The 26,853-nt window shown below is 42.6% G+C and overlaps 1 protein-coding gene across 3 annotated transcripts in view; it reads right to left on the bottom strand.

Moving 5' to 3' along the window:
• The window catches only part of SRGAP2 (SLIT-ROBO Rho GTPase activating protein 2), a 229,223-nt gene that overhangs the window by 105,152 nt on the left and 97,218 nt on the right, over window positions 1–26,853 (bottom strand). For all 3 annotated transcript variants that reach the window (XM_004685564.2, XM_012726849.1, XM_012726850.1), the window contains exon 4: window positions 6,664–6,826. In XM_004685564.2, the coding sequence (XP_004685621.1) occupies window positions 6,664–6,826 (163 nt within the window). The remainder of the gene's footprint in view (window positions 1–6,663; window positions 6,827–26,853) is intronic.

The raw sequence follows: 26,853 nt of genomic DNA, 5'->3' as shown, positions 1-26,853 counted from the left end.
ATTATCTGGGATGGGGTCTTGGCATGGCATTTTGATATTTTTAAAATTAGCTTCGTTGATGTTAATGATGGCAGCTGAGAGTAGAAAAATTTAGGAAGGAAGGTCTCACAAGGACAAACACCAGAGGTGGGGATATGGGTGATTTTAACTGAATCTTAAGCTGAAGCTCTGCAGAAGTTTCCAGGAAGCTAAAGTGAGGGTCAGAAAAGATTATGAACCAAAGTGGTGGCACCTCAAGGTGATAAATTCTGTAAGAACTTCATCAAAGAACATTACAAATGAACACCCTGTGCCTGGCGAAATGCAGCTCACTGCTCACTGGGTCTCTGGAAGCAACTCCCTTTCCTTAACAAACTCTCATGTGCTGATGAGTGGGGATGCCTGCTGAATTCGTTCTCAGAGGGACCCAAGAACCAACCCCACACTCTGAACCCCATCATCTGAACCCCCACAATAATTTACATACAATAAGATGCACACAATTGAAGTGTAGAAGGTGGAAGTTGTGACAGAGGCACACCCTTATGTAATTACCACCATAATCAAGACTGAATAAAGTTTCCATAATGCCGGAGTTCCTCTGTGCTCCTTCAAGCCTACCCTTGACAGAGAATAGGATGTGAAGCTGAGCTTATTTGAGTACGGATGGAAGGCTGCCAGTGACTGACCTGTTTCCTATCATTGCACATTAGAATTATCCTTTCTAAAATTTCAAATAGGATCACACTTACTCATACCAAGGGTGCCCTGTGTCTGACTTCTGCTTATCAGCACAATGCTTTTAGAGTTCATCTGCATTATTGGTGCTATCAGTATTTCATTTTTTAAAATTCTGTATAGTATTCAGATAAGGATATATACTACAATATGTTTTTCTATTCATCTACTGATGGATACTTGGGTGGTTTCCAATTTTGCTATTATGAAGAGAATATTCGTTTTCTATGGCAGCTTTAACAAATAGCTGCTTTAAACAATATACACTCTCTTATACTTCTGGATTCAGAAGTATGAGACCAATTTCACTGGGTGGACGCCAAGGTGTCTTGCAGGGCTGAGCTCCCTCAGGAGGTGCTGGAAGAATCTGTTTCTTTGCTTTTCCAGCATCCAGAGCTGACTCCTTAGTCACAGCCCTTCCTCCTTAGCCTCCTCTCTATGACTTCTACCAGATGGACCTTCTCTTTTGTCAGGAATCTCCCTTTTACAAGGAAACTTAAAAGTTGTAGGTGACTGCTTTTAGGGATCACTAGGATAATCAACCGAAATAATGCAATACAAGATCCTCCTATTCACCTAATATGCTTCTGTGGAAGGCTTCTAAGGGATAAGGACATGGGCCACAAATCCTGTCATAAATATTTGGGTACAGTCTTTGCACAGATATATATTTTTATTTCCCTTGGATTAATATCCAGATGTGGAATTGCTGGGTCATATGTTAAGTACATATTTAACTTTACAAGAAACTGCCTATTTTCTAAAGTGTGGAACCATTTTACAATCTCACAGCAACATATGTAAATTCCATCCATCCTCACTAACATTTGGATATTGTCAGTCCTTTTAATTTTAGCCATTCTAATGAGAGTATAGCATATATCCTTATAACTGGAACTTGGACCTCCATATAGGGATATTGAGCATCTTTTCATGTACTTTTTTAGCCATATATATCTTCTTCAGTGAAGTGTCTATTAGAATCTTTTGCCTAAAAAGCTGGGGTAGTTTTATTGCATTATAAGAGTTCTTTATTCAAAATTCTGATACAAGTCCTTTGTCAGGCATATGTGTTGCAAATATTTGCTCCTATCATTCATTTTACTAAGTCTTTTCAAGAGAAAAAGTCCAAAATTTGATGAAATCCAATTTATTTTTACTTTTTATAGTTCATGCTTTTCATAGCCTAAGAATGTATTGCCTATTTGAGGTCACAAGGATTATTTTTAACTTCCCAAGTGAGTCTCGTGCAGTGGCAAAGTTAAGAACACTGCTCTATTGGGAATCTGACCTAGCCCTCTCAACAACCTGAATTTAGAATCATATATATTATAGTATCTTAGGGTAATGAATGTAAATCGGGAGTACAGTGATCTGGAATATTACGAAAGAAGGATGCAGCTGAGAATCCTAGAACTGTCTGAACCAACCAACTTTCAACTTTCAAGCCGAAGGGTAAGCAGCTGCTAAGGACTAGAAATAGCGCCCTGAAAAACAGAGTCAGAGGTGTTCCAGCAAAGCGAAAGGAGGGAGAAAGCACGGGATTGTTCTCTACCCTCCGGGAAACAGCATACCCAAACTTATTTCAGTTTAAACTAAGGAAATAGGAAAACTCATCTATTCTTGGTGGAATTCTTTAGAGTAGGCCTCTCACAGAGACTAGATGGAGCTGGGAGTCAGATTTGGCAGCGATCGGCCACCGTTTTTGAAGCCACCGCATTAAACAAGTGAAGGTAGCAGTAATAATATTTGCCCAAATCTTGGTTCCAACGGAGGTTAGACAGACTGAGCTTTCATAACGTGACATCTTCTATGTCAGAAGCACCAAATGGGCTCAATTTCCCCTGAAGTCCTAGACAAAGTGGGTCTGTTCCTAAGCTGTGAACAGGAGGCTACTTTCTCCAGATGTTATATTTAGCTAAAGGAATCCCCACCATGGCTTCATGCAAAATGTGAAATATGTCCCAGCAGACATAACCACAAACCAGCAGGGAGCACTCCTGAAGGGGCTTCAGTAGCATAGAGAGGCCAATTGTGCAACTACCCTGACATCCCCAAATTAGCTGAATTAGTGGTGTGCCAGATTTTTGGCCAGTTCTTACACTTAATGAGTCTTTGTTTCTCTCATAGTCGAGATTCAAGCCCCTGGGGAGAAAAACATACCACTCTATTTCACTCCCCACTTCCCAGCTGGCTGCCCAGACACCAGGGAGGAGAAACAACCCAATGTTGATGTTCAACACCTCCGTACCCTTTGAAGGTTTGTGTGTAAGAGAAATGGTTAGGCTCATTCTGTAACTGAATTCAATGGAAAAGAGTGAGAAAATCCAAAACGCCCTCTATTCTACACACTACAATTAGAATATGTAGGCTGGGATAAAACTCATATAAGATGACTGGGTTCAAAAAAATTCTTTTTGCTTAAACTCTAAAGTCCCAACTTACTCCTTCATAAGAAGGGATGATAATAATACCTACCCCCAGAGAATTATTTTAAGGATGAAATAAGATAATGCATAGAAAATGCATAACACCATACCTGGCACGTAAGGTTCAAAAATTATCGGTCCATATTTGCCAGTGTGAATCATCAATCTTAAGGTTTAAAAAAAAAATTAATGAAAGAAGAAAACCTATGACTTTTGACAGTGACAAATAGATTCAATGTCACCTAAAGCACATGTGATTCATGGCTGAACCAGGAAAGACCTCTTCTCAAAGCCTGCGTCCTCAGAGAAATACAGATTTTCCTTTTGCTGCAGGGACCCACTGACAGGTAAAATAAAAGGCAGACCTATTTTATATATCAGGTTCTGGTTCGGCACCGCTTGGCTGTATCAACAGTTCTCAAGAAACTTGATCAGTTGCTTGGCTTAGGCTTCTCTCCATACCCACTCTGTCCATACTTATCTTGATGGTCTTCTTCTCTGGAACTATCATTTACCCATCACAATTAAACAAAGGCCATCCAACATTGAAAAGGAAGCTCCCAGAATTGGATCTCTTGTCATCACAGAACTATAATGTTTAAGATTTAGAAGGCAGTATGGAGATCATATAGCTTTAACTCTCACTCAAGAAGGGTCCGGTGAGTGCCGAGGCCTGTACTCTGACAGACAAAGCAGTCCCCAGAAAAGCTTTACATTGAGGGAAAGGTCAGCCAAGTTCACTCTTCATATTTTTATCAGATTTCTACATCTTAACCAGTAGGAGTCTAATTCTTCATGTGCAACACATTTTAAACAAGAGAGACCTGGGGAGAGAATGTTTCTTTGTATGTTACTAGAAAGCAGGAGGTTCACATTCAGCCACAACAGAATTAATCAACTCTTAGAATCTACCCATCAGATTCTACCTTAGAGTTTTCTGTCTACACTGGAACCCTAAGGGGTAAAGAAGAGATTATTTGCTCTGTGGTCTAGACAGTAAACACTGGCTATTCAACAGTGTTTAGAAATACAACATATTTCTAATTACTGTAATATGATTTATGCAAAGTTATAAAGATCCAGAGAAAATTTTATGATATGCAGCTATCCACAACATGTAAATAAATCTCACAAAACAAAATTCTGAATAGAGAAACCATGGACAAAACAGTATGATTCTATTTATATAAAATTATGAAGCCAGGCCCTCCCTGATGGTGCAGCGGGTTAAAGCACAGCACAGAGAAGCTTAAACCACTTCCGCATGAGTTCGATTCCCGCCTGCCCCGGAGGTGACCACATGGTGTGGCAGACCTCTCCTGACCCGCCCGCTGCTCCCTTCAGCAGTGCACCTCGTCTATCTGCCTGTTCTGTACCCCACTCTGTCTCTGGTGAATCCTCTCACCCTCCGCATCTCTGGCCTGTACCCCAGTTCTGTACGAATAAATAAATAAACCTTTAAAAAAAAATTATGAAGCCAACCAGAACTAATCTCTGTTGTTAAGTCAGAACAATTGTTATCCCCAATTCCCCAGTGATTGGAATGGGGCAAGGGCATGAGTGAAGCTTATTCCTCAACTCTACATATGCCAGTGACTTCGGTTTTTGATGAAATGTGAATGGCATTTGTGGAACCAAGAACACTGTAGCTGTGAAATCTGACAGCCTTCAATATATAAATATCTTGGAGATCTGGAGGGGCCAGAAGATTTTCTCAGTCTGGTTCTTCCCTAACCTCCACAAGCTAAGAGATAAGGGAGCTGAGAGATTGGGTGACATCTAGAGAGCTGAACATGAACATCTTTCACAAAAATTTGTTCTCTGGTGAACAGAGAAAATGAAGAAACTGTCAATCCTCCCCTTATTGAAATAATCTAAGCAGTTGACAAGATCACAGAGAAGTACGAAAATGGTATCTGACTAATGCCAGAGTTCCACTGAAAGAGGTTCTTAAAGTGTTTTAAAATAAAAATTGCACATATTTAAGGTGAATAATATGACAATATGATGTACACATACATAGTGAAATGATTACTGTAGTCAAGTTGATTAACACATCGTCCTTGCAGTTATCTTTGTGTGTAAAAAGACCACCTGAAATTCATTCCTAGCCTATCTCCAATAGCCTATACAATCTTATTAGCTATAGTCATTTATTTTAGTCACATAAACACTTCACCAAATATTGCCGAATAAGTCACATTAATGACAAGCAAGCCAGAGCAGATGTTGGAACCACGAGGAGCTGTTGCAAAGTACCTGGATCTCTAAATGAAGTACGGTCCCACCCAAAGCACAAGCTAGTCAGGCTATTAAAAATAGTTAATGAGCTCTGGGAGAAATTATCTCTCATTTCCTTCTTTTTATCTGTCAGATGATGGTCCCTCTGATATCCTATCTCTAAGACACAGGGAAGGCTTCCTCATAGATGCAATTATGTAAAGGGAAGATTATAAATCAGTTGTTTTTCCATACTGGTACAAATAGAAAAGATTGGATTCTAATTCCAGACCTACTGAGATCTAGAAAACTTCCTAAAACTAAGAATCAGAGAACTGGTTAAGAGCTATGGCTTTTATGTATTTGTTTATTTGAGCTTGGGCTTTTATTGACAACAGTTGTAATTCCTGAAGTTCTTTCTCTATCAGTTTCAAATTTTAAATGGATGTTGTCACTGCAAGTCAACAAATTCTTCATGTATGAAATCAATGAAATAGACCCATATATCCTTTTCATACCTGTAACTTGTAGGAAAATTATTTACCTCTTGACCATGGTATATCATGATGGCTGGAGCTTTGTTACCATCAGTAACCAAAACTCATGAATGAATGATTCAACTGCCGGCTCAGGTTGCAAGGTCTAGAAACTAGGTCCCCAGGTTTCCAAGTGACTGACTCCATGCGAATTTAAGCATGAATTTCTTATCACACTTATTTTTGAGTTTTTCCTTGGTCAAATTTTCAATTTACACACAAGGAAGTGTGGCAAACAACTCAAGTTCAGAAAGCACTCAGGGACCCAAAGACAAAAATATGTCATGATAAGAAAAGTCAAATGCATGCATTCACCTTAGCCAAGATGAAAACTTGAAAGAGAACAAACCAAACGATAAATATACACAAATTTGCTAAATAATGTAGAAGAGGGAAACATGAAATGACACTGAAGGACCCTCCTCTCAACAGCTTCATAAAGCACTTGTAGGCAATCTACCAAAATACAGGCAGAATATAAACTATGCTGCCAGTCCTGGGGTTATACCTTGAGAATAGTTACTTTCCAAGGGCTACTATGAATTTAACTCAGAAAGGAAGCCAAAAGTGGCAATTTGGTATATTTTTTTCCATGAGTAGAGAATGAGCATGGCAGGAAGAAAACAGTGTAAAGCCTTTAAGTGAGTCAACATGATGCGCTTTCTTGAAAAGAAAAATAAGAAGATATATTTTTCTTTCATTTACAAAAAATGTGTCATTGTTCCACACAAGTAACTCTATGATTAGAAATAGCAATATACCTTTTTAAAGAGTCTTCCTGAGTCCTCGCTGACTTGGACAAATCGAGGAATAATGTTATTCAGGTAGATGTCACTCAGGGTGGTATGATCCCTGCTCTCTCGCTTCACCTGGTTTAAGAGGAGATTCCAGCAGTTGACTGGAGAGAGAACGTTCTGATCCTTCCTGCAGAGAAACAATAAGGGAAAAAAATGTTGTTCACAGGGGCCAACATCCTATCACAGAATCTCAACCCCCAAAGTCAAACCAGAAATACGTATATCTTTCCTTAAGACTGACCTTCTAGCTTTTTCTTTTTCTAAAATCTTAGTGGGAAAAAAGGGAGAAGTTAAAGAGGAGAAGCAAGATTATCTGGGAGCATCTAGTGTGGTCTAGAGACTTGGTGAAACTACTTCAGTTTCACAGATGGATGTGAAAAGGTTTTGATTTCACTGAGTCATTACCTCATGTCTCATACAATTAAGTGCATACTGTAGACCTGAACACCTTCTACAGCTTAAGAACAACAAAATGTCAAACCTAGACAGCCATTTCTAATGAAAACATTTGTTTCTCCCAACAAATGATTATCTACTAATCTCAAACACTAATCTAAGCAACAAAAAACCTACTGCTGCAAGTTACACTTCTCTAAGGGAAGAAACAGAAAGTGGGGTTGGTTGTCTGCTGTACAACTGGTATCTGGCTGGGCCCTGTACTCATGCTGTTTAACTTGAACCCCACAACAGTCTTGTAAGAGAAACAGCGAGGAGGTAGATAGTCTGCTGAGCCACTGAGGGGTGGTTCTGAGCCCTGGACAAGCAAATGTTGAGGATTCAACTTAAGATCCCTTGTAGTAAGTTCCCCAAAGGCAACAGAAATTCGACTTGGCTATTTTGTCCTACACATTAGGCAAAAACATATATTAACCAGATTGGAAGTAGACTTAGTTTACGAATGAATACATTTTTTACTGTACTATTAGATATCATTTGGATGAAGGTAGAGAGAAAATTATTTTACTGGTAGTCTCTCAACCATTTTTGAGATTTTTTTCTTTTGGAGAAAATGCTGGTCAGTCTAGGGACCTCTTTCTTGCAACGGTCAACAAAACCACATGGCAATTGCTGGACAAGCGGCAGGATTTTTCACCCTCTAATTTAGAGAAGTTTGGTTTCCAGCAGTTTGTCGTGTGTGTGTGTGTTAACCATATGTATGTGTAGATGTAAGCTCAACTTTCTGTTAAGGTAATTCTGTTTCTTCTCCTTCCCCACCTCTCTCCTCACGCTACTTCTTTTCCTTTTTTAAGTTTTGGTTTGGGGACTCTTATGAAGCTGGTGTATGCTGCTGGTTTTTGTCTTGTGAGAGGTTCTTAGGATGTACACCAGCTTAGGACTGGTGCTTCTGGGATCTTCTTGGGTATGTGTTGGAGAACTTTCTACAGCGTTGTTTTGGTTTGAGAAGAGGTGAGACTTCTGCTCTGGTCAGAAGTTCACTGGGACAAATTCTGACTTACTGAAAGGAGGTCTGCTGTCAATTGGAGGAATTCTATATGTTGATGTCCTGCAGAAGGCTCAGAACCCTGTGCTGGTTCGATGGCAGCCATGGCTGGTAGTAAGAACACACATGTTCAACACTTCCCGTCTCATTACCGATCATTGTACTGTTTATTATACTTTTGGGGCTTACCCAATTCATATTTGTGGTGAAAAATAGGCACAGCTGCTAGGTAATTCTAGTGGCACAGCTTTAAAAAAAAAAAAAAAAACTAGCTTTCTTTTTCAAGCATATTATCATTTGTAAATTATCTCAATTACAGTAACTTATAAATGTGAATGAGAATTGCCCTGATCTTGGACAACCCAAACAAGAACCAAAACTATCTTGGCTGTCGAAAATGATATAAAACTGCAACTCTGATATATAAGGCCAATTTCAGTATTGGGGGGTTCATAAAAGTCTTTTCTTTTCACAGATTGACTCTGTAATAGGAGTCTTTATAAAGTCATACTTCAAAAGTAGTTAAATACCGCTTGAGTTCTGTGTGTGTAGCGGGGGGAGGGTTCTATGCAATATTTTAATTTCAAAAAGGTGCCTAATACTTTTAAAAATTAGCATTAGACTCTTGTCTGTTTCTTCTAGGGGTTCTCATTCTCTTATTATTAGAGCAGCTTTTCATGCAGTATTTCCATTTTGTAAAGTTTGAGTGCTTTTTCAGGCATGATCTACCTTTCCAAGGTGTTTTAATTCCTTCTTTTTGGAGCAGTGCTGGGGCAGGAGAGGTGAAGGGCATGTGGTAGGAGGGGAACGCAAATACACTGTAGAGACAGCTTTCCCAGCCAACATGAACAAAGATGAAACAGACTTCAGGCTGGAAAATAAGCAAGTCAACGAGACGTGACTTCATAGGGAGCGCATTTAGGTTCTGCGAGAGTGGAGTGGTTTCCTGCCTCAGCAGCTCCACTGCCTTATTTTATTTGAGGCCGCTAGAGCCAAGGGAACTTCGTTTGCTGAGGAGATTGAAATTTGTTTTTATAGCTTTTCCATCTATCATTTGTTTGTACGGTTTCCTTACTTTCCCCGCCCCCCAAACTCTCTGGTTGTGTAATACTTGGGCACTTAAAGAGAAGGGTCTGCATCCCTTAGGAATGAGCTCAACAGCTGCAAACCTCCTCACACACTGGTCCCTAAAAAGCAGAGAAAATAGCCACAAGTATTTTTCTTAAAAATTTATTCAGGAGGGAGATCAAGAAAACTTGATACTGTCTTTAGTGACTATGACTCCAGCGTCAACAGGCGGGGGACCCCGCAAGCCCCGCGTCCACAGAAGAAACCGCCGGTACCGCAGAGGGGTTGTTTGCACAGCTCCAGCCTCAGCTTCTAATCAGTCGCCAGTTTTCCTCCTTCAACTTAGGTTATGGACTTTCAACAAATTTAGCAACAAATGTCTCAAGTGAAGAATGAATGCCAAGGGGGTCCAAGTTGGCATCTATACCCCACTTCCTCTTTTCTGTGTCCCTCTGCCTGGCTTCAGATGTTTCACTCTTAAAAAGGACACATGCTTTATCAGCGTGCACCTAGCTCCCCGAAGCTCTTCAAAAATGGCTGTCTAATCCCAGACGCTGTCCTGGCCTAGTGCCATTGAATTAATAACTGCTACATTCACAGCTCCATAGATGGGACCTGAGCTTGGCATTAAGTGGGTGGCCTGAGCGTGGGCACTGCTACACTGAAGTGTGTTTCCTTTTGGAACAGAAGTTCTGATGAGTCCTTCTCACAGCATGCAGAAGAATGGTATCAACAGTGAAGCACTATTCAGATGTGAAGAAAATCTATCATTTTTATTTCTAAACAAACTAGGACTCAGCTTTCATCATTATCCTTCACATTCCCCACCCACCCTGGGGAAGGGGGAAGGGTCACGAGTGCAGCCTGCTAAAAATGCACAGCCCTTGGCAAATAATGGTTGGGAGAAGACAGCAGCAACAGGCAATTAACCAAGCAGCTGTAAGTCTCTGGAAGACATGAAGGAGATAACCAAGAGGAGAGAAAATTCAATCTCCCGCTGCCTTTCCCCAAGGGACAAGGTAGAATGTCAGTCCTCCATTTCACACAGGGAACTATGGGCTGAGGTTGACCAGCGGGAAGGCAAAGGAAGCCCAAGATTGCCTGGGCCCTAGAAGCTTCAAAAGCTTCTGCTTAACACCCCCTTTCTGAGAATTCTTATCAAACCCTCCAATCTGTATACAAAGATGACAAATATCAAAACAGCTAAGAGGAACACTATTTCTCTTTTAAAAATAGATGTATTTGTATGTGATAAAAGACAAAAGCTACAGGAGTTAAATATATCATTCAATAATGTTACCGAGCACCCGAGTATGAAGATAAATTAAAGGTACAAGCCTAGTAGCAGGGATTGTTTAGTGATGCTGGACAGGGAACTAGTGACAAGGAAGAAGCTGAATTTTAAACCTAAATTCCCTCCTGGCTCCTTGATAAAAATGAAATGAACTGAGGCAGAGCCAAACAGATTACTTTATTCAGATGAGTGTTATTAGCCTTTCTGGCTTATTTTCTCTATTATGCATTTTGCTGACGGTGACAGAAGAGGATGGTCTGGATGAGCGGCAAAGCCTCAGCGGATTTATGGTTTGAAAGTGCTACGCATAAAATCAGGCCCTTGCTGACCCAGATAAGCCAGAGGATGGATTGGATTTGTTGGGGAAGGTGTTAAAAGAAGGAGGGGGAAAATCGCCAAGGTGGGAACTTACTTGAAGAAGATTCTGCCTATAATGGCGGCTGCCAGTTTTGACCCAGCAGAACAATGGCAGCCCGGAGGCATCTTTCAAAGACAGGCGGGCAGGGAGGGGGTCAGGTCAGCACACATCACTGGGCTTATCATAGCTCAGGCAACTCTGCCAGCACAGATCAGAGTAAGAGAGTTCACAGACAGACAGAGTGAACCGGGAGAAAGGGCAAGAATGTATATTCTATCTATTGAGAAAGGAACTTTTCAGTTTCTTTTTCTTTCTTTTTTTAACTTTGAAACATCTAGGGACAAGTTAATACCACAAATTGTCCTCAGTAGCCTAGGCAGCCAATTGGAAAGGATCCAGGCAGTGGTAGACCCACCTTACTCAAAATAGTCTAAATTGTCCCTTAGGCTTGGGAGAAGAACTGTATGGAAATAGAATTCTTGTGGGTCGGGATTAGTTCCAAGGAGCCCAGCCACACACTGGGGTGATGGCATGTCCAAGAGCTGGGAGCTTAAAATCTACTTTTAAGTTAACTGGACTAGCACTGTATCTGGCATCACAACCACTATTGCCTGAATGATTAAATGGCCAGAGTTCCTCTGGGTTAGGTAAGAGAACTGGGAATAATCCCCAAACCTGTGCCATTATGTACCCTAACTAGAAATGTCTCTGTCAATTTACATCAAAAGAAAGATTTGTTTCCTTTCAACCACCCTCAGCCCACCTGCCTTTAGAGGAAAGAGGAGGAAGTTGGCCTTTTAAATCACTCAAGATAGCTCTGTGGACCCCAGGAGAACAGATATGGGGTGGAGAGAGAGAGAGGGTAGGCAATTTACCCAAGATGTGAAAGTCAGATTTCTGACATTTTATTGTCCAGGCTCCTTCTCTGAGTTCTTGATCTCTAAAGTCTTATTTTATTCATTCATGAAATAAATACCAATTGAGCCGACCCTGTGCCAAGCACTATTCCAAGACAAAGGACAGGGGGAGCAAGATTCTTGTTTCGACCTGCTTCTCCCACATCTCAGCCCTCCTGGATCTAAGACTTGCTTTTTCTGCTTCTAGACTATCCAGCAACCCCAAACCTATGTCTTCTCCTGATCTCAGTACTTGAGTGAGCACTGGCTTGAATTAACCCATCGTGAAATCCTGACCTGGCTAACCTGAAGATCTGACTGCTCACCAGCCCTCGCTATAGCTTCCCTGGAACTTCCCTGTGTTTACCCCCATGTCTTGGCATGGAAGATAGTATTTTCAGAACTCTCGAGAGGAATCAATACAGAGGCTAATGTAGCCTCCTGTGTATACTGGTTACAATCTAAATGCTGAGAACAAGCAGAATGCACTGTACCCCCATAAGGTACAGAACTAAGGGCTTGGAATTAAATTTCCCCTCAAAGAAAAAGGACTAAGGAAAAATGTTTGGAGGTGGGCCCTCCTTGGTGGCACAGTGGGTTAATGCACTGCAAAAGAAGCCTAAGCCACTTTTGCACGAGTTCGATCCCCGCCTGCCCGGGATGAGATCCACATGGTGTGGCAGACCTCTCTTGACCCGCCCGCTGCTCCCCTCAGCAGTGTACTTCGTTGATCTGTCTGTTCTGCTCCCCACTCTATCCCTGGTGAATTCTCTTACCCTCCACATCTCTGGCCTGTACCCCAGTTCTGTATGAATAAATAAATCAATCTTTAAAAAAAAAAAAGTTTGGAGGTTTCTCAAACTGCTGAACAGCAGCAATTCCACTCCTAGGTATCTACCCAAAAGACACAAAACACTGATTCAAAAGGATACCTGCACCCCCATGTTTATTGCTCCTTTATTTACAATTGGAAAGACATGGAAACAGCCCAAATGTAGATGACTGGATTAAAAAGATGTGGTACATATATACAATGGAATATTACTCAGCAACCAAAAATAAATAAATAAATAAAATAAACTCATGCCTTTTGTAGCAACATGGATGGAGCTGGAAGGGAAATAAACCAGAAAGAAAAGGAAAAATACAGGATGGTTTCACTCATAGCAGGAGTATAATGGACCAGGCAAGAAAATAATAATAATAATGAACAGCCATATACCAGAGACATTTTAGGGGGGTGGAGTGGGGTATGGGATCAAAAAATGGTGGGGGGAGGAAAGTGCACTGGACTATGGTGATGGCACATGGGTGATTTGTTGATGGGAAGCCCATGGGGGTTACAACTGGGAAAAATACACAAAATGATGTAAAAACAAACTATTATATTACTTTAAAAAAAAAAACAAAAAACTTTCTCCTCCAAATGGGTGGTGAGCACATCAAAAGGTCAGACTAATTAATTCACTCCATTTTTTTGCAAGAGCAAAAAGCAAAACGGAGGGATTCTCGGTAACTGAGAAGAAACGTTACTGATGTTTCCCATTTTAAAAATAATTTATCATCATCTACATTAGTGGGTGGAGCCACATATTCCATAGAATATCCTGTGAACAACTCTACAATTATAACTTAGCTTTTTCTTCTCCAGTTAATTAAGATGTCACCAGAAACCTCGTAATTACAGCACATGACAAACACTCAGAGCAAAAAAAGAAAAAACACAGATGTGTCAGCAGAGCTTTTTAAATGAATGAAACCTTATGAGATGACTGAGACAACTAACTGTCTGGTTCATCCATGGTAATCATTTAAAGAAGTAAATACCTGTCTGTGTCAAACTAGCATGAGTTCACTCAGAAATCCACACATGTATTTTCAAAGATGTAACTACCAGCTTCGGGGCAAGCACCTCCTTGGCTCCAGGCATGAGATAAAAGCTCCAGGCATGATCTACAGTCCATAACTCCTCCTGACCGCAAATGGTCCTGATGCATACTAAGCATCAACAAGCCACTGCGGAAGGAGGGTCTCCCTGAAATTCATCCTGCCCCCTCCTGAATGCAGTGAGTTCCCTTTCATGGTTCATGAATAAACAAGGAAGAAAGAGAAAACATGATTCTATGAATTATAAAGCTAAAGGAAGCTGTTTAAATAGTCATCAGATCAGCCACATGCATCATGATCAGGATTCATATGTTACTTTGCCATTTATCTTGCTTCACTGGAAGGAGGTCTCTTGAAGGCAAGGTATGTTTTGGAATAGTCAATGAATATCTATCACTAAGAATGGGTGGGCACCTAACAGATACTGACTAATAACAGATGCCACTGGCAGAGAAACCCACTAAATATTGAGCAGCGTAAGGCAATTCATTTAATGTAGTTAATGCCTCCAATTGCCATCAGTCTCACCCATCAACTGCTGCAGACTGCTGCAGCCTGGATAGTGTCCTCACTCTGAATGGTGGTTGGCTGACTGAGTCTGTACACCCATTGGCTTATATGCACTAAATTACAGCATGTTATTAATCACGTTATTTTGCAGGCAAGTTCTTTTTTTTTTTATTAAAGATTTTATTTATTTATTTATCTCTAGATTCTCCAGAGAAAGAGTGGGGAGCAGAACAGGCAGATTCACTGAAATACACTGCTGAGGGGAGCAACAGGCAAGACAGGAGAGGTCAGTTCTGCCATATGTGGGTCACCTCCCTGTTGGGGAAATCAAACTCAGGCTGCAGTGGTGATAGCGCTGAACCTTAAGCCCCAGGCCACCAGGGAAACCTTACAGGCAAAATTTTGAAGGCTTGGCTAGAGGAATAGGCGCCTGGTCTATTTCCAGGTTAGTGGGTTAGTGGGCTGTGTCAGGCCCTCAGGAATCTGAATAACAGTGGAAGCCCAAGTTAGTGAAGTAGCGCTCTGTGAACAGAACCATGATACTTACCTGGAGTCTAGTCCTGCCACTTACTAGCCAGGTAATCTCGGGTAAATCACAGACACACTGTGGACCTCAAAGTTGCTTCAACCAGTTAAAGAAAATAAACGGGGATGGCAAAGCTTGCCCTACCCTCATGCATGCAGATCGTGATGCTCATGTCAAGCGGGGGAATGGTGGTAAATATTTCAGAAATGCTGAAGTGTTGTACACCTACAGCAGTATCATCACCACTTGCTATTGTTTATAACTGTTACCAGACAGGCCACACAGTGTATTCCACACCCACAAAACAAAGTGGCTGGAGCCAGAAGAATCAAAGATGCCACATCAACAAGTTTGCACTGACCAAGCTTCCTACATGTCACACTTCATCACTGCCCTAAATAAGAAGACATTGTGTTGCTATTGATTCATCGCCTGGTTTTCTGAATACCCCCAAATTCGGTGAATCTCCTGTGCCCCACATAGGAGAGGTTGAAAGGGAAGACTTATAAGCACAATGAGAAAAATCAGAAGGTTTAAGAAACAGAATCAAGGAATTTCAGAACTAGAAGAGACTTTCAAGATGTCTAGACCAAACCTGTCATTTTCTCAGAGAGTCTGAGGTCACACAGATGGTGGCTGAGCAAGGCAAGAATCTAGATCTCCTAACTAGCAATCGTTTGCTTATTTTATTGTGGTCATTGCTCTGTTTCAACTCAAAAGCCCTTAGCATCTATAAGCCCTGGCACTGAAAGAGTTAATGGACAATGCTCAGCTGCCCAGAGCACAGAGCTATTCTAAGACAATACATAACAGGAATACCAAGGGTCCATGAACCCAGGGAGAGCAAAGCTGCTGGTGCCTAGTGGCGCCGGAAAGCATGTTGACACACTGCATGTGGTCACACATGAAAGGCAAGGGAATAGGAAAGGCAGTTTTGAATCCCACCCCATTCTAATTTGGGACTGGCGCTGGGCACCTAGAGGGCTGGGCCACAACCCAGCCACTGAGTAAAATGACCCTTCAGTTCCTTCACAGTCCATGCTATAGCCTCAGTTAACTCCTTCTCTACCTTCCCGAGAGCCATAGCCAGTGTCAGAAAAAGATAACTATTAAGAAGTGAGTGTGGGCAACTGGGTCATCCCATAATGGAGTCCCATGATACCCACCAGCATCTCCCATCTGCAAGGACATATGCGATCTCACGTCATGAGTGGTGAGGCTCTAAGTCCTCAGAGAGCGTTTCTCAAGTGTGGGTCTTTAAGACTTGAAATCACCTTGCATCAGAGCCACTTGGAGGCCTGTGCTCCTCTGCCAGAGATAACCACTGGCTGGGGTGAATGACACTCAAGAATCTGCATTTTAAACAAACATCCCAGGTCATTTTGTTCTTAAAGTCATATTTTTCTATAGGTACTATTTTGTGAAATTTGTTTTCAGTGATTTATTTAAAAATATAAAGATCTCTGTGTGTATGTATTTGCAGTATAAAATATTTCTTTTAAATCTATTTGGGTGATTACATGCCCCAGGAGTCATTTCAAATATTCTTTTTTAAAGATTTGCTTATTTATGCATACAAGAGCTAGGGTGCAGGCCAGAGGCACGGGTGGAGGTGTATGTGAGAGGACTCCCCAGAGACAGAGTGGGAAGCAAACAGGCAGATCTACTGAAATACGCTGCTGAGGGGAGCAGTGGGTGAGTCAGGAGAGGTCTGCTTTTCCCTGGGGGTCAGCTCCCTGGCCAGTGATCGAATTCATGCTGCATTGGCTGTGGACAGCTTCATAGTGCTGGGCCCACCAGGGAGGGCCCTTTTCAAATATTCTTGAAAGAGAATCCCTGACAGAGTGGGGAGGGGAGGCAGGAGGCTGCATGGGCACAAACACGCCTGAGTCCAGGGGCCCTGACCTTCAGGAAGCCCATTCTCTGAGGATTACTCTGGAGGGCAGCCCCTACAGTGTTTAACAGCCTGGTCACAGAGGGCTTGACAACTGCGATGCTAGCAACTCTCTCCTGAAGCTCTATGAGTGACTGCCAGCGTCTGCATGCTGCACCCTAAGTAGTCCCACTGTGGTGCTTCTCTTCCTCTTATAGTCAGGCTGATTAGAAATGTTGAAGTTAATGTTCTACAGAACATTGAGAGAAAGCTGTCAGCAAATTCCAAAGATGAGAAAAGGGAGGGCGTGGGCAGATCCCACTGCTTTCATGGAAGACGCTCCTGCGGATGGTAGCAGGAGGGGGATGGCGGGGGGACAAGGCATCGGCACCTCTTTGCACTGCTACAGATAAAGTCAACCAGAACATGAGTTTTCTTCCCAAGATGGTGACGTCTTTGTCTTGTAAGTGGGCCCAAAGAACACAGAGACCCCAGCTTCTAGAAGACCAAAGGCAAAGAAATTCTTTACCCCTGATATAAGAATCAAAATGACACACCAACTTCAGTTTGATTATCAAAACTGCCTCCTCCCAATGAAAGCCTAGCTGCATGCAGAAAGTCAGAAAATGGGACAAAGGTTCTCCAAAACAGTCTTCACCAAATAAGGCATACAAAGAAGAGGTTGAAAATGGTATTACTTAGAGAGGGCTGGGGACCAACGGGGGAAGAGAGGACCACAGAGAAGACAGAGCATCAAACCTTAAAACAATTCTAAATTTTCCTGATGCTTTTCAGTAATTTGTTTTCATGTGGTGGAAATTGGCACAACATCTAGGATGCTTTGGGCCCATCTGTTTTTTAACTTAAGTGGAGGCAAGATTCAGAACAGCTGGAATCAGCAGCACTGACCATATACTATGTGTCTGGAGGAAGGAGAGACATAAAATGAGTGTGTGGGAGATGGAAGAAGAAGGTTAAATGGGACAGAGGAAGGGGAATCTGGAAGCCATCTCCAGACAGAGAGGAGAAAAAGGCCAGTTCAGAACTGAGGCAACAAGGAACTGGCAACAAGAGACCAAAGCATCTGAGTGAAGGAAGCCAATGAAGAGAAAGAGCAGTGGATTCAGATTAGGGCATTCGCACAGGTCTGGATGAAGTCCTGCTGGTCTGGATGTCAATGAGGAGGGCTCTGAGACTTCAGTTCTGAGGGATCACATATGGGTCACGCAAAGGTCCCAAATATTACATGAGCTGCTGGAAAACAATTATCACAATCATAACCTAGAGCTGAGATGAAAAGTAGGTTCTTGGTTCCCTAAAGGCAATTGCGATGACCGCTGAGAAGGGTAAGGAGCATGTGAGAGAAGCGCTTGGTAAGGCAGCTTTCCCAGAGGCAGGGCGGGCCTAGAAACTGGGGGAAACAGCCACAAGATGACCCTTGGTGAGTGTGCCTTGGCCTGTGGGCCTATCACTGCCCCTAATACTGCCCTGACTTGGGCCAGGCCTCTCACTTCTCTTGAGGATGCTCCATTGCCAGGCAAGAGAAGATTCGACAGTGGGAGATTCCAACCAAAACCTTATTCTGGAGGGGAATAGTCTATAATACAGGTAGGAATTCAGTAACCAAATTGTATTTCAAACAAATAATACAGCCACATGGAAGAAGGACTGGGGGTTGGAGAAGGAACTAGAAAGTAACTTGAGAACACCATGTTTAGGTTCCTCTGGCTGAAAACAGAAAGAACCTAACCCAATGCTGAGATCTAGTTAGTCTTTCATAGAGGATAGGCTTGCACTTCTGGAACTGCTTTTCATATACCCTAGGACTGAGCAAATAAATAAATATATTATGAATGGTGGGAGCCAAGTTTCTCACTAATCTAAGAAAAGTTACAAATATATTAAGGGGAAAAAACAGAATGAAACATACAGCACTGAGTTGGAGTTGATTATGTAATTGTGAGTTCAGAGGCTTTAACACAGATAAGCACATAGAAATACTGGCAAAAAGTATGTGAGTGTATGTGAGCATGTGTACATACATCGATTTATGGCCTCTGTCTGTGAAAAGGGACTATAAAAACAATGGTGCTCCTGTAACAAAGAGCACATGTAGTAACTTGGTCTCTAACACCACTCACTCCCCGTTAAAAGGAAGTAGGAGCTCTTTAAAGAAAGGGCTCCAGAGCTGAAGCAAGATAAGAACAAGGGGAAGTCTTGTACACTGGTCATGGGAAGCAGCATAAGAGACTTCACTAGTCAAGTCTACAACAATAAGGACATAAGTAAAGATGATAAAGGACTGAAACATGTTGAATAAAATCAGAATCTGAGTCCAGTCCATAGTTATATAAACAGCCACAAAATGGATCGTGATTAAAAAGCTCATCCTTATAAGAGAATATTTACTATCACATTAATATTTATAATTACGTAACAATTGATAATTATTGCCAATGGATGGGAGCAATGAAGTCAAACAATAACAGCAACTGACCACTGCTGTCTGGGACTGTGCTCTCCTGCTTCCACGCCTGGTTCTGACTCACCGCTGTGCTCTCACCGAGGGACAATTTGGTCAAGAAGGTGCTCTGTGGTTATGGCTTTGAAAGATACTGAAAAAGACTCCAATGGAACCAGAGGCAGCGATTCACCAAATCAGAATGACTAGCCAGCCATAAAGTGAAAACTTTGGAGAAGGTGTTGGTGACTTGGTCAGAGGCACAAAGGAAGAGAATCTCAAAGGGAGTGGCCCAAGAATCTCAAAGGGAGAGGCCCAGTTCAGAGGCCCTGCCCACACTGAGATGGTTCTCAGATGAGGCTCACGCTGCTCTCTGGCTTGCCTGGTCCTGCTGAGGTTGGTAGATGGTGACACCAGCGCTGGGCCAGGCACTGAGGCTGTAGTCGCCACTGCAGAAGTTAAAATCAACCTTTTTAATAAACTAATAATCACTTGCTTTTGACTCAAGAAAGAATCATCAATAGGTGTTAAAATCAGTAGGAATAGGGTTTGAAAAATAACAATATTTCTATGATTTCCAAATGCCAAAAATATACTTGTGACTTATAAAACATAAATAGAGTGGCTTCATATTGGAGAAATTTGGCAGAAATCACTTTAACCAAATCACCAAAGTTGGTATCACCAGTAACAGTACAAACTATCAGTGCCCCCGAGAAAATGTGCTATGACTACTGAGGTGTTTGGGACAAGAGCAGATAATCTGAATCTCATTACAGAGAAATACTAGACATCAGAAACATTAAATTAAGGGATCTCCTACAAATCTGAGCTGACCACCCTCCCAAATATTGATATTCATGAAATACAAAGGAAGACTTGGAGTCATTCCACATAAAAGGAAAATAAAGACAGCTGAATGAAATGTAGAGTCTTGGGCTCTCCTTTGCCAACAAGGGCATTTTGGGAACAACTGGTCGATCTGAATGTCTGACGATTAAGTAATGTCATAGCATCCATATTTTTACCCTTATTTTGATAATTATACTAGTGTATCATAACCTGATTTTCAGTAAATTCATATTGAAGTATTTAAGGGTAAAAGTTGTCATGTCTGGAACTTATGCTCCAATATTTCAGACAAAGCAAGCATGTATGTATGAGTTGTGTATGGAGAAAGAAGCCAAATGTGATAACAAATTAACAAAAGGGGGCACAATCTGAGTAGACAGTATCTAGAAATTCTCTGTACTATTCTTGTAATTTTTTTTTAAAGTAAAATGATGTCAAAATGCAAATTCTATTCTGGAGAAAACAGAATTATTTCTTCCATCTCTTCTTTGCAATGAATATAGGCTACGTTGTGTTATCTTCTTCATATAAACCTTCATGTTCTGCATGGCACAATGAGCCACTTGAGGGCAGAGATTGGGTCTTCTACCGCATTGTGGGCGAGAACCTGTCAGAACTTGCTGGTTGTCGTTGATGATGATGCTAAGTGCTTGCTACTGATCACATCTAATACAGGTGACTAAAAGAGCCACTCAACACTGTGGCCTTAACCTTAAACCCTACACCCTGTCACAACACACATATACACATACACCCTAAATATTTCACGTTGGTAGCATTCATGAGTTTGAACAGAGGATTTTTTTTCTGTATATTTCATTCTTATTACAGCCAACAACTGTCTGCTGAAAGAGTAAGTAACCTCGGACAAGCCAGAAATGGTGTTCACCAAAGCTTTCCAAGCTTACGGACAATAAACTCTAGGAATTAACTTATTTCTCAGAAGAAGTAATAACACAAAGTTGCTCTTAGCCCCCAAAATAACTTGAGTGAGCTTATCAGTGATTTCTAGGACAATTCCTTCTGGCTAGGGTATGTGAAAAAAGGTTCATTTCTGATAAACCATTCATTTGATAAAAAGTAAGAGCCTTTCTAAAGTTCTTTTTAATTTGGTACCCCAAAAAGCCTACTGAAAACATGTTATATAAAGATGTATTCTGTATTATCTCCATATGATGTTCCTCAACTCTGTTTTAAAGTAGATTTATTGGCCCTCCCTGGTGGCACTGTGGGTTAAAGCCCAGCACTGCAGAGTAGCCATAGCTGATTCAGTTTGAGCTCAATCTCAACCCCTGAGGTGATCTACATGGTGCAGGAGACCTCTACTGACCCGCCCGCTGCTTCCCTCAGCAGTGTACTTCGTCGATCTGCCTGTTCTGCTACCCACTCTGTGTCTGGTGAATCCTCTCACCGCCCCTACAACTCTGGCCTGTACCCCAGTTCTGTATGCATAAATAAATAAAATATAAATCTTTAAAAAAAAGATAGGTTTCTTAAGCACGCCTCATCTGGCTGGATATTTAGTGTGTGTTTGGGGGCTGGATATGGAAGGGGGGAACTAACAAAGGAAGTAGTATAACAGGTACAGGTTTCATGGACTCTGCCCCTACTCCAGATGCTGGAACTGCAAATCCCATCAGTACCAAGAAGAAGCACGCCAGGATGTGAGGGTGGAGCTGAGCAGCCAGGTTGGGATAAAACCGGACATGTGGGCTCTGGGGGGACCTGGTGGTTCGCAGCTGATCGTTTTGGCGCTCAATCGGTTTTCAGCATGACGGTGGAGTCCAAGTCAGCAGAACTGGTAGGACATCCTAGTTAACCTGTGTTTCTCTCCCTCTTTCCCTGGGTTATTCCTTTACCTTTCTCCTTATAAATAAATCCATTATTTAACCTTTTTAGTGTGTCCATAATACGACTGAATCGTAAGCGCACGGGTGAAGACCCACAGACAGGCAACCCAATTCACATTGGGGTGCCCTGTAACAGTAGCACTTAAGTCTTTATAAGCCACATCATCTTCACCCATCTCTAATTAATAATGTAACAGATCTGGCAAAACCAACATTAAAAACACACAAGAATGGGCCCTCCCTGGTGGTGTGATGGGTTAAAGCACAGAACTATGAGGCATTCTGCAGCCACTACAGCACCAGTTCCATTCCCAGCCAGCCAGGGAGCTGACCCACATGACCTGGCAGACCTCTCCTGTCTCGCCCCCTGCTCCCCTCAGCAGTATATTTCAGTGAATTTGCCTGTTCTGCTTCCCACTCTGTCTGGTGGACCCTCTGTACCCCAATTTTTGTATGCATAAATAAATAAATCTTAAAAATAAAAACATACAAGAAGAAGGTTAGCATCCCAGACAATATCCCATGAACTGGTACATTATAAGAACCAAAAATGGCTTCAGAAGGTGCCATCCACCTGTGTGTCCCTGTGCATGTGTGTATGGTGGGCTGTGGCAGGACCTGGCACACATTTCCACCCTTGACCATACCAAACAGAAGCAAGGAGGTGGCTGGAGAGGCGGGCAGGAAGTCAATGCTGCTAAGAGGTTGAATCTTTGTTAATTGTGCCTGCCTTCCTGTGCTCATTTGTACTCTATTCAGAGACCACAGAGCCTGGGCTTTGTCCTTCAAAGGAACAGTCTGAGGCATCCTTTCCACCTGCATGCTGCAGAATCAATTCTGTACAACTTCCTTCTTTTGCTAAATCCTGGAGATGCCGCCAGTAAATTGAAAGAATTTCAGGCATCAACAGAAACCCCCACCCCCTACAAGTTAGTTACGAACATCTGTTGTTTACAAGGGTTCAGGCTGAGAGCTGCCAGACTGGTTCGGCAACCTCTACTTTAACGCAGAGGCTGCCAGGGAGAGGCGTCTGAATTTCATGCAAGGATGCCCTGTCCCAAGTGCTTAGGCAGGAATCGCAAACACAGCTCTGCATCCTACCACTGAAGATAATCCCAGCTTGTTCGATTCCTTTTCTAATCCGGGCTCTTTAACCAGCTGTACCCAAAACAGGTTAAGAAGCAGAGCGATGCACATTGATTCCTCCTGAATTTAAAACCCAAGAGGTAATGATTGGCGGGAGTGTATAAAAAAGGAGGTAGCGGAAAAGGCTGATCCTTTTTCAATTCTGAAAAATCCAAACCTTACTTTGTCCTCATCCTTCCTAAATCCTTCATTAACATGGAGCTCTTCCCACGTGACTGTTTCTCTTCACAGTGTGATACTTTGGTGCAGTGCAGGAATTAGACATTAAAGTCTTTACTTCAATTAACTTGGGGCCAAATCTAATTGAGAACATAACCATGCTATCTTTTACCTTTCTCTGGCAGAGCCAAGTACAAGTCCCTCCTCCGAGTCCTCCACCTTTCTTCCCTTCCTGGTGACTACTGCAACCTGCTTTAAATCAGGTCCTATTTTTAGATTCATGTGCCCATGCGCACATGTGTTATTATTCTCTCTCAGCCTGTCTGATTTTCCCCATTTCAATTATAAAAGTCCTTATTGCAGAGACTGCCTTTTCTTCTTATCTTGTAAACCCTCCCACTTAACACAGTCAGCTCCCAATAAAGATGGCATGGCTGGCTTCTGCCTTCAAGAGAGAACTGGATCAAAGTCAATTCATTTAATTGGCTGCGAATTCCTGAGAATTAAAAGATCCTGTGAACCAGTCACATATCGCTTCCTGGGTCTACTACAGCAAAATTATGAGGATCATAGGAGTCCAGAGAATGAAAACTGAAAGATCCCTAAGCCCAGCACTGCTGTTGAGGGAGCAGATCGCCAGAGTGTGTGCTCAGGGAAGCGGAAGCTTCAGGTGTGGCTGCTGCCATTCTATCCAAGCAGGAGGCACAGAAAGCTGGCAGGAGTCTTCAATATCCTTCCAACTGTGTTAAGCACTGGTTTCTGAACTGCCATTTTGTTAGGGGGAAATGATGTCCTGAAGGAACTCTGCAGAGTTCTGTGGACTCCATCCCCTACTCCAGTGATTGGTAACTACAACTCCCAGCAATACAAGAAGAAAACTGCAAGGACCCAAGGGCAGAGCTAAGCAGGCATTCTGGGACTTTTGGGGATATATAGGGTGCCATTTTAGACGCGTGCTCTCTCTCTGAGCCGCGGGGTGCTCTCTGGGCTGAGTGGCTGGTTGTTTGGCTCTTGATGAGCTATCAGTGTACTGGAGTTCCAAGTCAGGGGAGCTGGTAGGATGTTCTAGTTAACTCGTCTCTCTTTCTCTCTTTCCCTGGGTTGTACCTTTTCTTTCCCCCTTTGTAAATAAACCCATTATTGACCCTTTTTTGGGTGTGCCTGAAGTACAATTAATTTTAAGTGCATGTGAGGACCCACAGACAGGCAACCCAGGTCATATTGGGCTGCCCTGTAACACTTTCTCTTCCCCTAACCTAAAAGGAAGCTATGAAGCCATGAATGCAGAAGTATGGGGGCTTCTATTTGGCTTTGTGAGAGAAACCACTCAGTAAACCACACTCTTTTATGCTCATGAACAGTCCATATGGTTTGGGTCTGCTGGTCTTGACACTGCCCAGGACTGGACTGGGGGTCATCCATTCACCCTGGCTGTAGATGGGACCTGTGGGCCTGAACACTGCACCTTTATTGAAACCTGGTGATTTGGTCATTAGTATTAACTATTACCTACCTGAAGATATGGAAGTCAGAGGGTGAATGACAAAATTCCTGCCCTTGATTTCATAAGCCTTGATCTAAAAGTAACATGGCAGGGTTGAACACAAGAGATCTTGCAGACAATGGATGAGTTTATAGGAACTGGTCATACAATTATACAGAGGTATAGTATGGACACTTCCCACTGGGGCAGCCACAATCATAAAAATCAAGAAGGAGGTAGAGTTTGTCACTGAGGAGGGTCCATGGTTGTCTGAAGAAAAGGGACACAGGTAGGTCCAGCACTAGAATGCTTAAAACTGCACAGGGAATGGGTCGTGCATATGATCTAGATGCCCACACCCTCCCTAGTGTCACCATACTGTCCCAGCTACTGAGGATGAAAGTTACGGTCTTTTACTGTGTGCCACACACAATTCTAAAGGGCACACACACACACACACACACACACACACACTCTTAACTCGTATAAGCAACTTGTAGGGCAAATGAGTTAAAAATCAGGCTTTCTGCAGGAGTGAAAAGGACCAAGGAGAAAATGGTAATAATAATGAACAACTATCTATCAGAGACACTTTACAGGGGTGGAATGGGATCAAAAACGGTGGGGAGAGGGAAGTGCACTGGGCTATGGTGATGGCACATGGATGAGCTGGTGATGAGAAGCCCACAACTGAGATGGAAAAAGGCACAAAATGATGTAAAAATAAACTATTATTATTTTTTAAAACAGGCTTTTTGATGTTCTCCTGCCACTAGCCTGTATGGCTGATACCTGAGGTCTTGGTCTTAAACTGCTCCCATAATTGTGAACCTTGAGCCCAAAGATCCCGCGCATGTGCATGTGTAAATACACACACCTAGGCCTAGAAGGGTGGCAAGGGTTAGAGGGAAGTGTCACGTGAGGCAAGAAGACATGGAAAGCAGCTGTGTGGCTCCTATGAGGCCAAGGCCGTGAGACGAGTGCGAAGCCGATGTGATAAGCGCCAGAGAGGCGCGAGAAAGCACAAAGATTCACAGAGGCCTGAGAGGTCCAGCTGCCTCCTGAGGCTCCGGGCCCCCCTCCTTGCTCTCCTGGGCCTGATCTGTCCTACACAAACCCAGGTACTATTATTATCTTCAATTTATAGATGGGGAAACTGATGCCAACTAAGACCTTCTAGAACCACACAGCTTGTGAGTTGAAAACCTGGTTTCAAACCGTGGTCATGCTCTATTCCTCCAGTGGTAGTGATAATTACACCAGGTGCTGCCTTCTTTTTTTTTTTTTTCCCCAAAGCATCTATTAACTTATAGGCACTAATGCTTTACATATATGATAGACAGGTTGTACGATAACTCTTCAATATACATATTACTCTCCACATTTCATAGATAACTTAGGAGGGTTAAGTGACTTTATTCAAGGTCACCTCGCTCTAACTGGAAGACAGGATTCAGACCAAAATTTGTCTGGATTAAAGCCCCAAGATTTGGGCCTCCCTGGTATCGCGGCCACTGCAGCATGAGTTCAAACCCACACAGGGAAGTGACCCACATGGCCCAAGCAGACCTCTCCTGACCAGCCTGCTGCTCCCCTCAGCAGTGTATTTTAGTACATCTGCCTGTTCTGTTCCTCAGTGAGTTGCTAGTGAATCCTCTCACCCCCACATGGCTGGCCTACACCCCAGTTCTTGTATATACAAATAAATAAAATAAATATTCAAAGCCCCAAGCTTTTTCTATGAAATTATAAAGCCTCCCCAAAAGCCTTATATGAATCTTTTCTCAAAGCCCTCCCTGCTGGTGTAAGGGATTACAGCACAGCACTAGAAAGCTGTCCACACTCACTGCTGTGCAAATTCAATCCCCAGTCAGGGAGGTGACCCACATGGCACAGCAGACCTCTCCTGTCCCACCCGCTGCTCCCCTCAGCACAATCTGCCTGTTCTGTTCCCCGCTCTGTCTCTGGTGAATCCTCTTACTTCCTGCATCTCTAGCCTGTACCCCAGTTCTTTTGTGCATGAATAAATAAATCTTTAAAAAAAAAAAAAGAATCCGTTCTGGCCCCCACTCTCTCGCTGACACCTCACATTGTCTCTGTGTCTTTGTCTCTGCTTTGCCCAAATCTGAGGGGACCTCCCAATTCTTCCTCCAAAAGGGACCCAACCACCACCTAAGGTTCTACATGGACTGGGCCAGTGAAAAACTCACCACAGAACCTTTTGTCACTTTCTAAGTGAAGGCAGCATGAACCATGGGGACAGGAAGCCGAGCCTTGCTCAACACCAGATGCGGCAGCTGGGGAAAACCTTCCCTAAAGGAACAAACAGCCGTCAAGTGTGTCCAAAACG

This window comes from Condylura cristata, unplaced genomic scaffold, assembly GCF_000260355.1.
Source record: "Condylura cristata isolate star-nosed mole 26May11 unplaced genomic scaffold, ConCri1.0 scaffold00018, whole genome shotgun sequence".
Lineage (NCBI taxonomy): Eukaryota > Metazoa > Chordata > Mammalia > Eulipotyphla > Talpidae > Condylura > Condylura cristata.
This window is presented reverse-complemented; position numbering and strand designations above follow the sequence as displayed.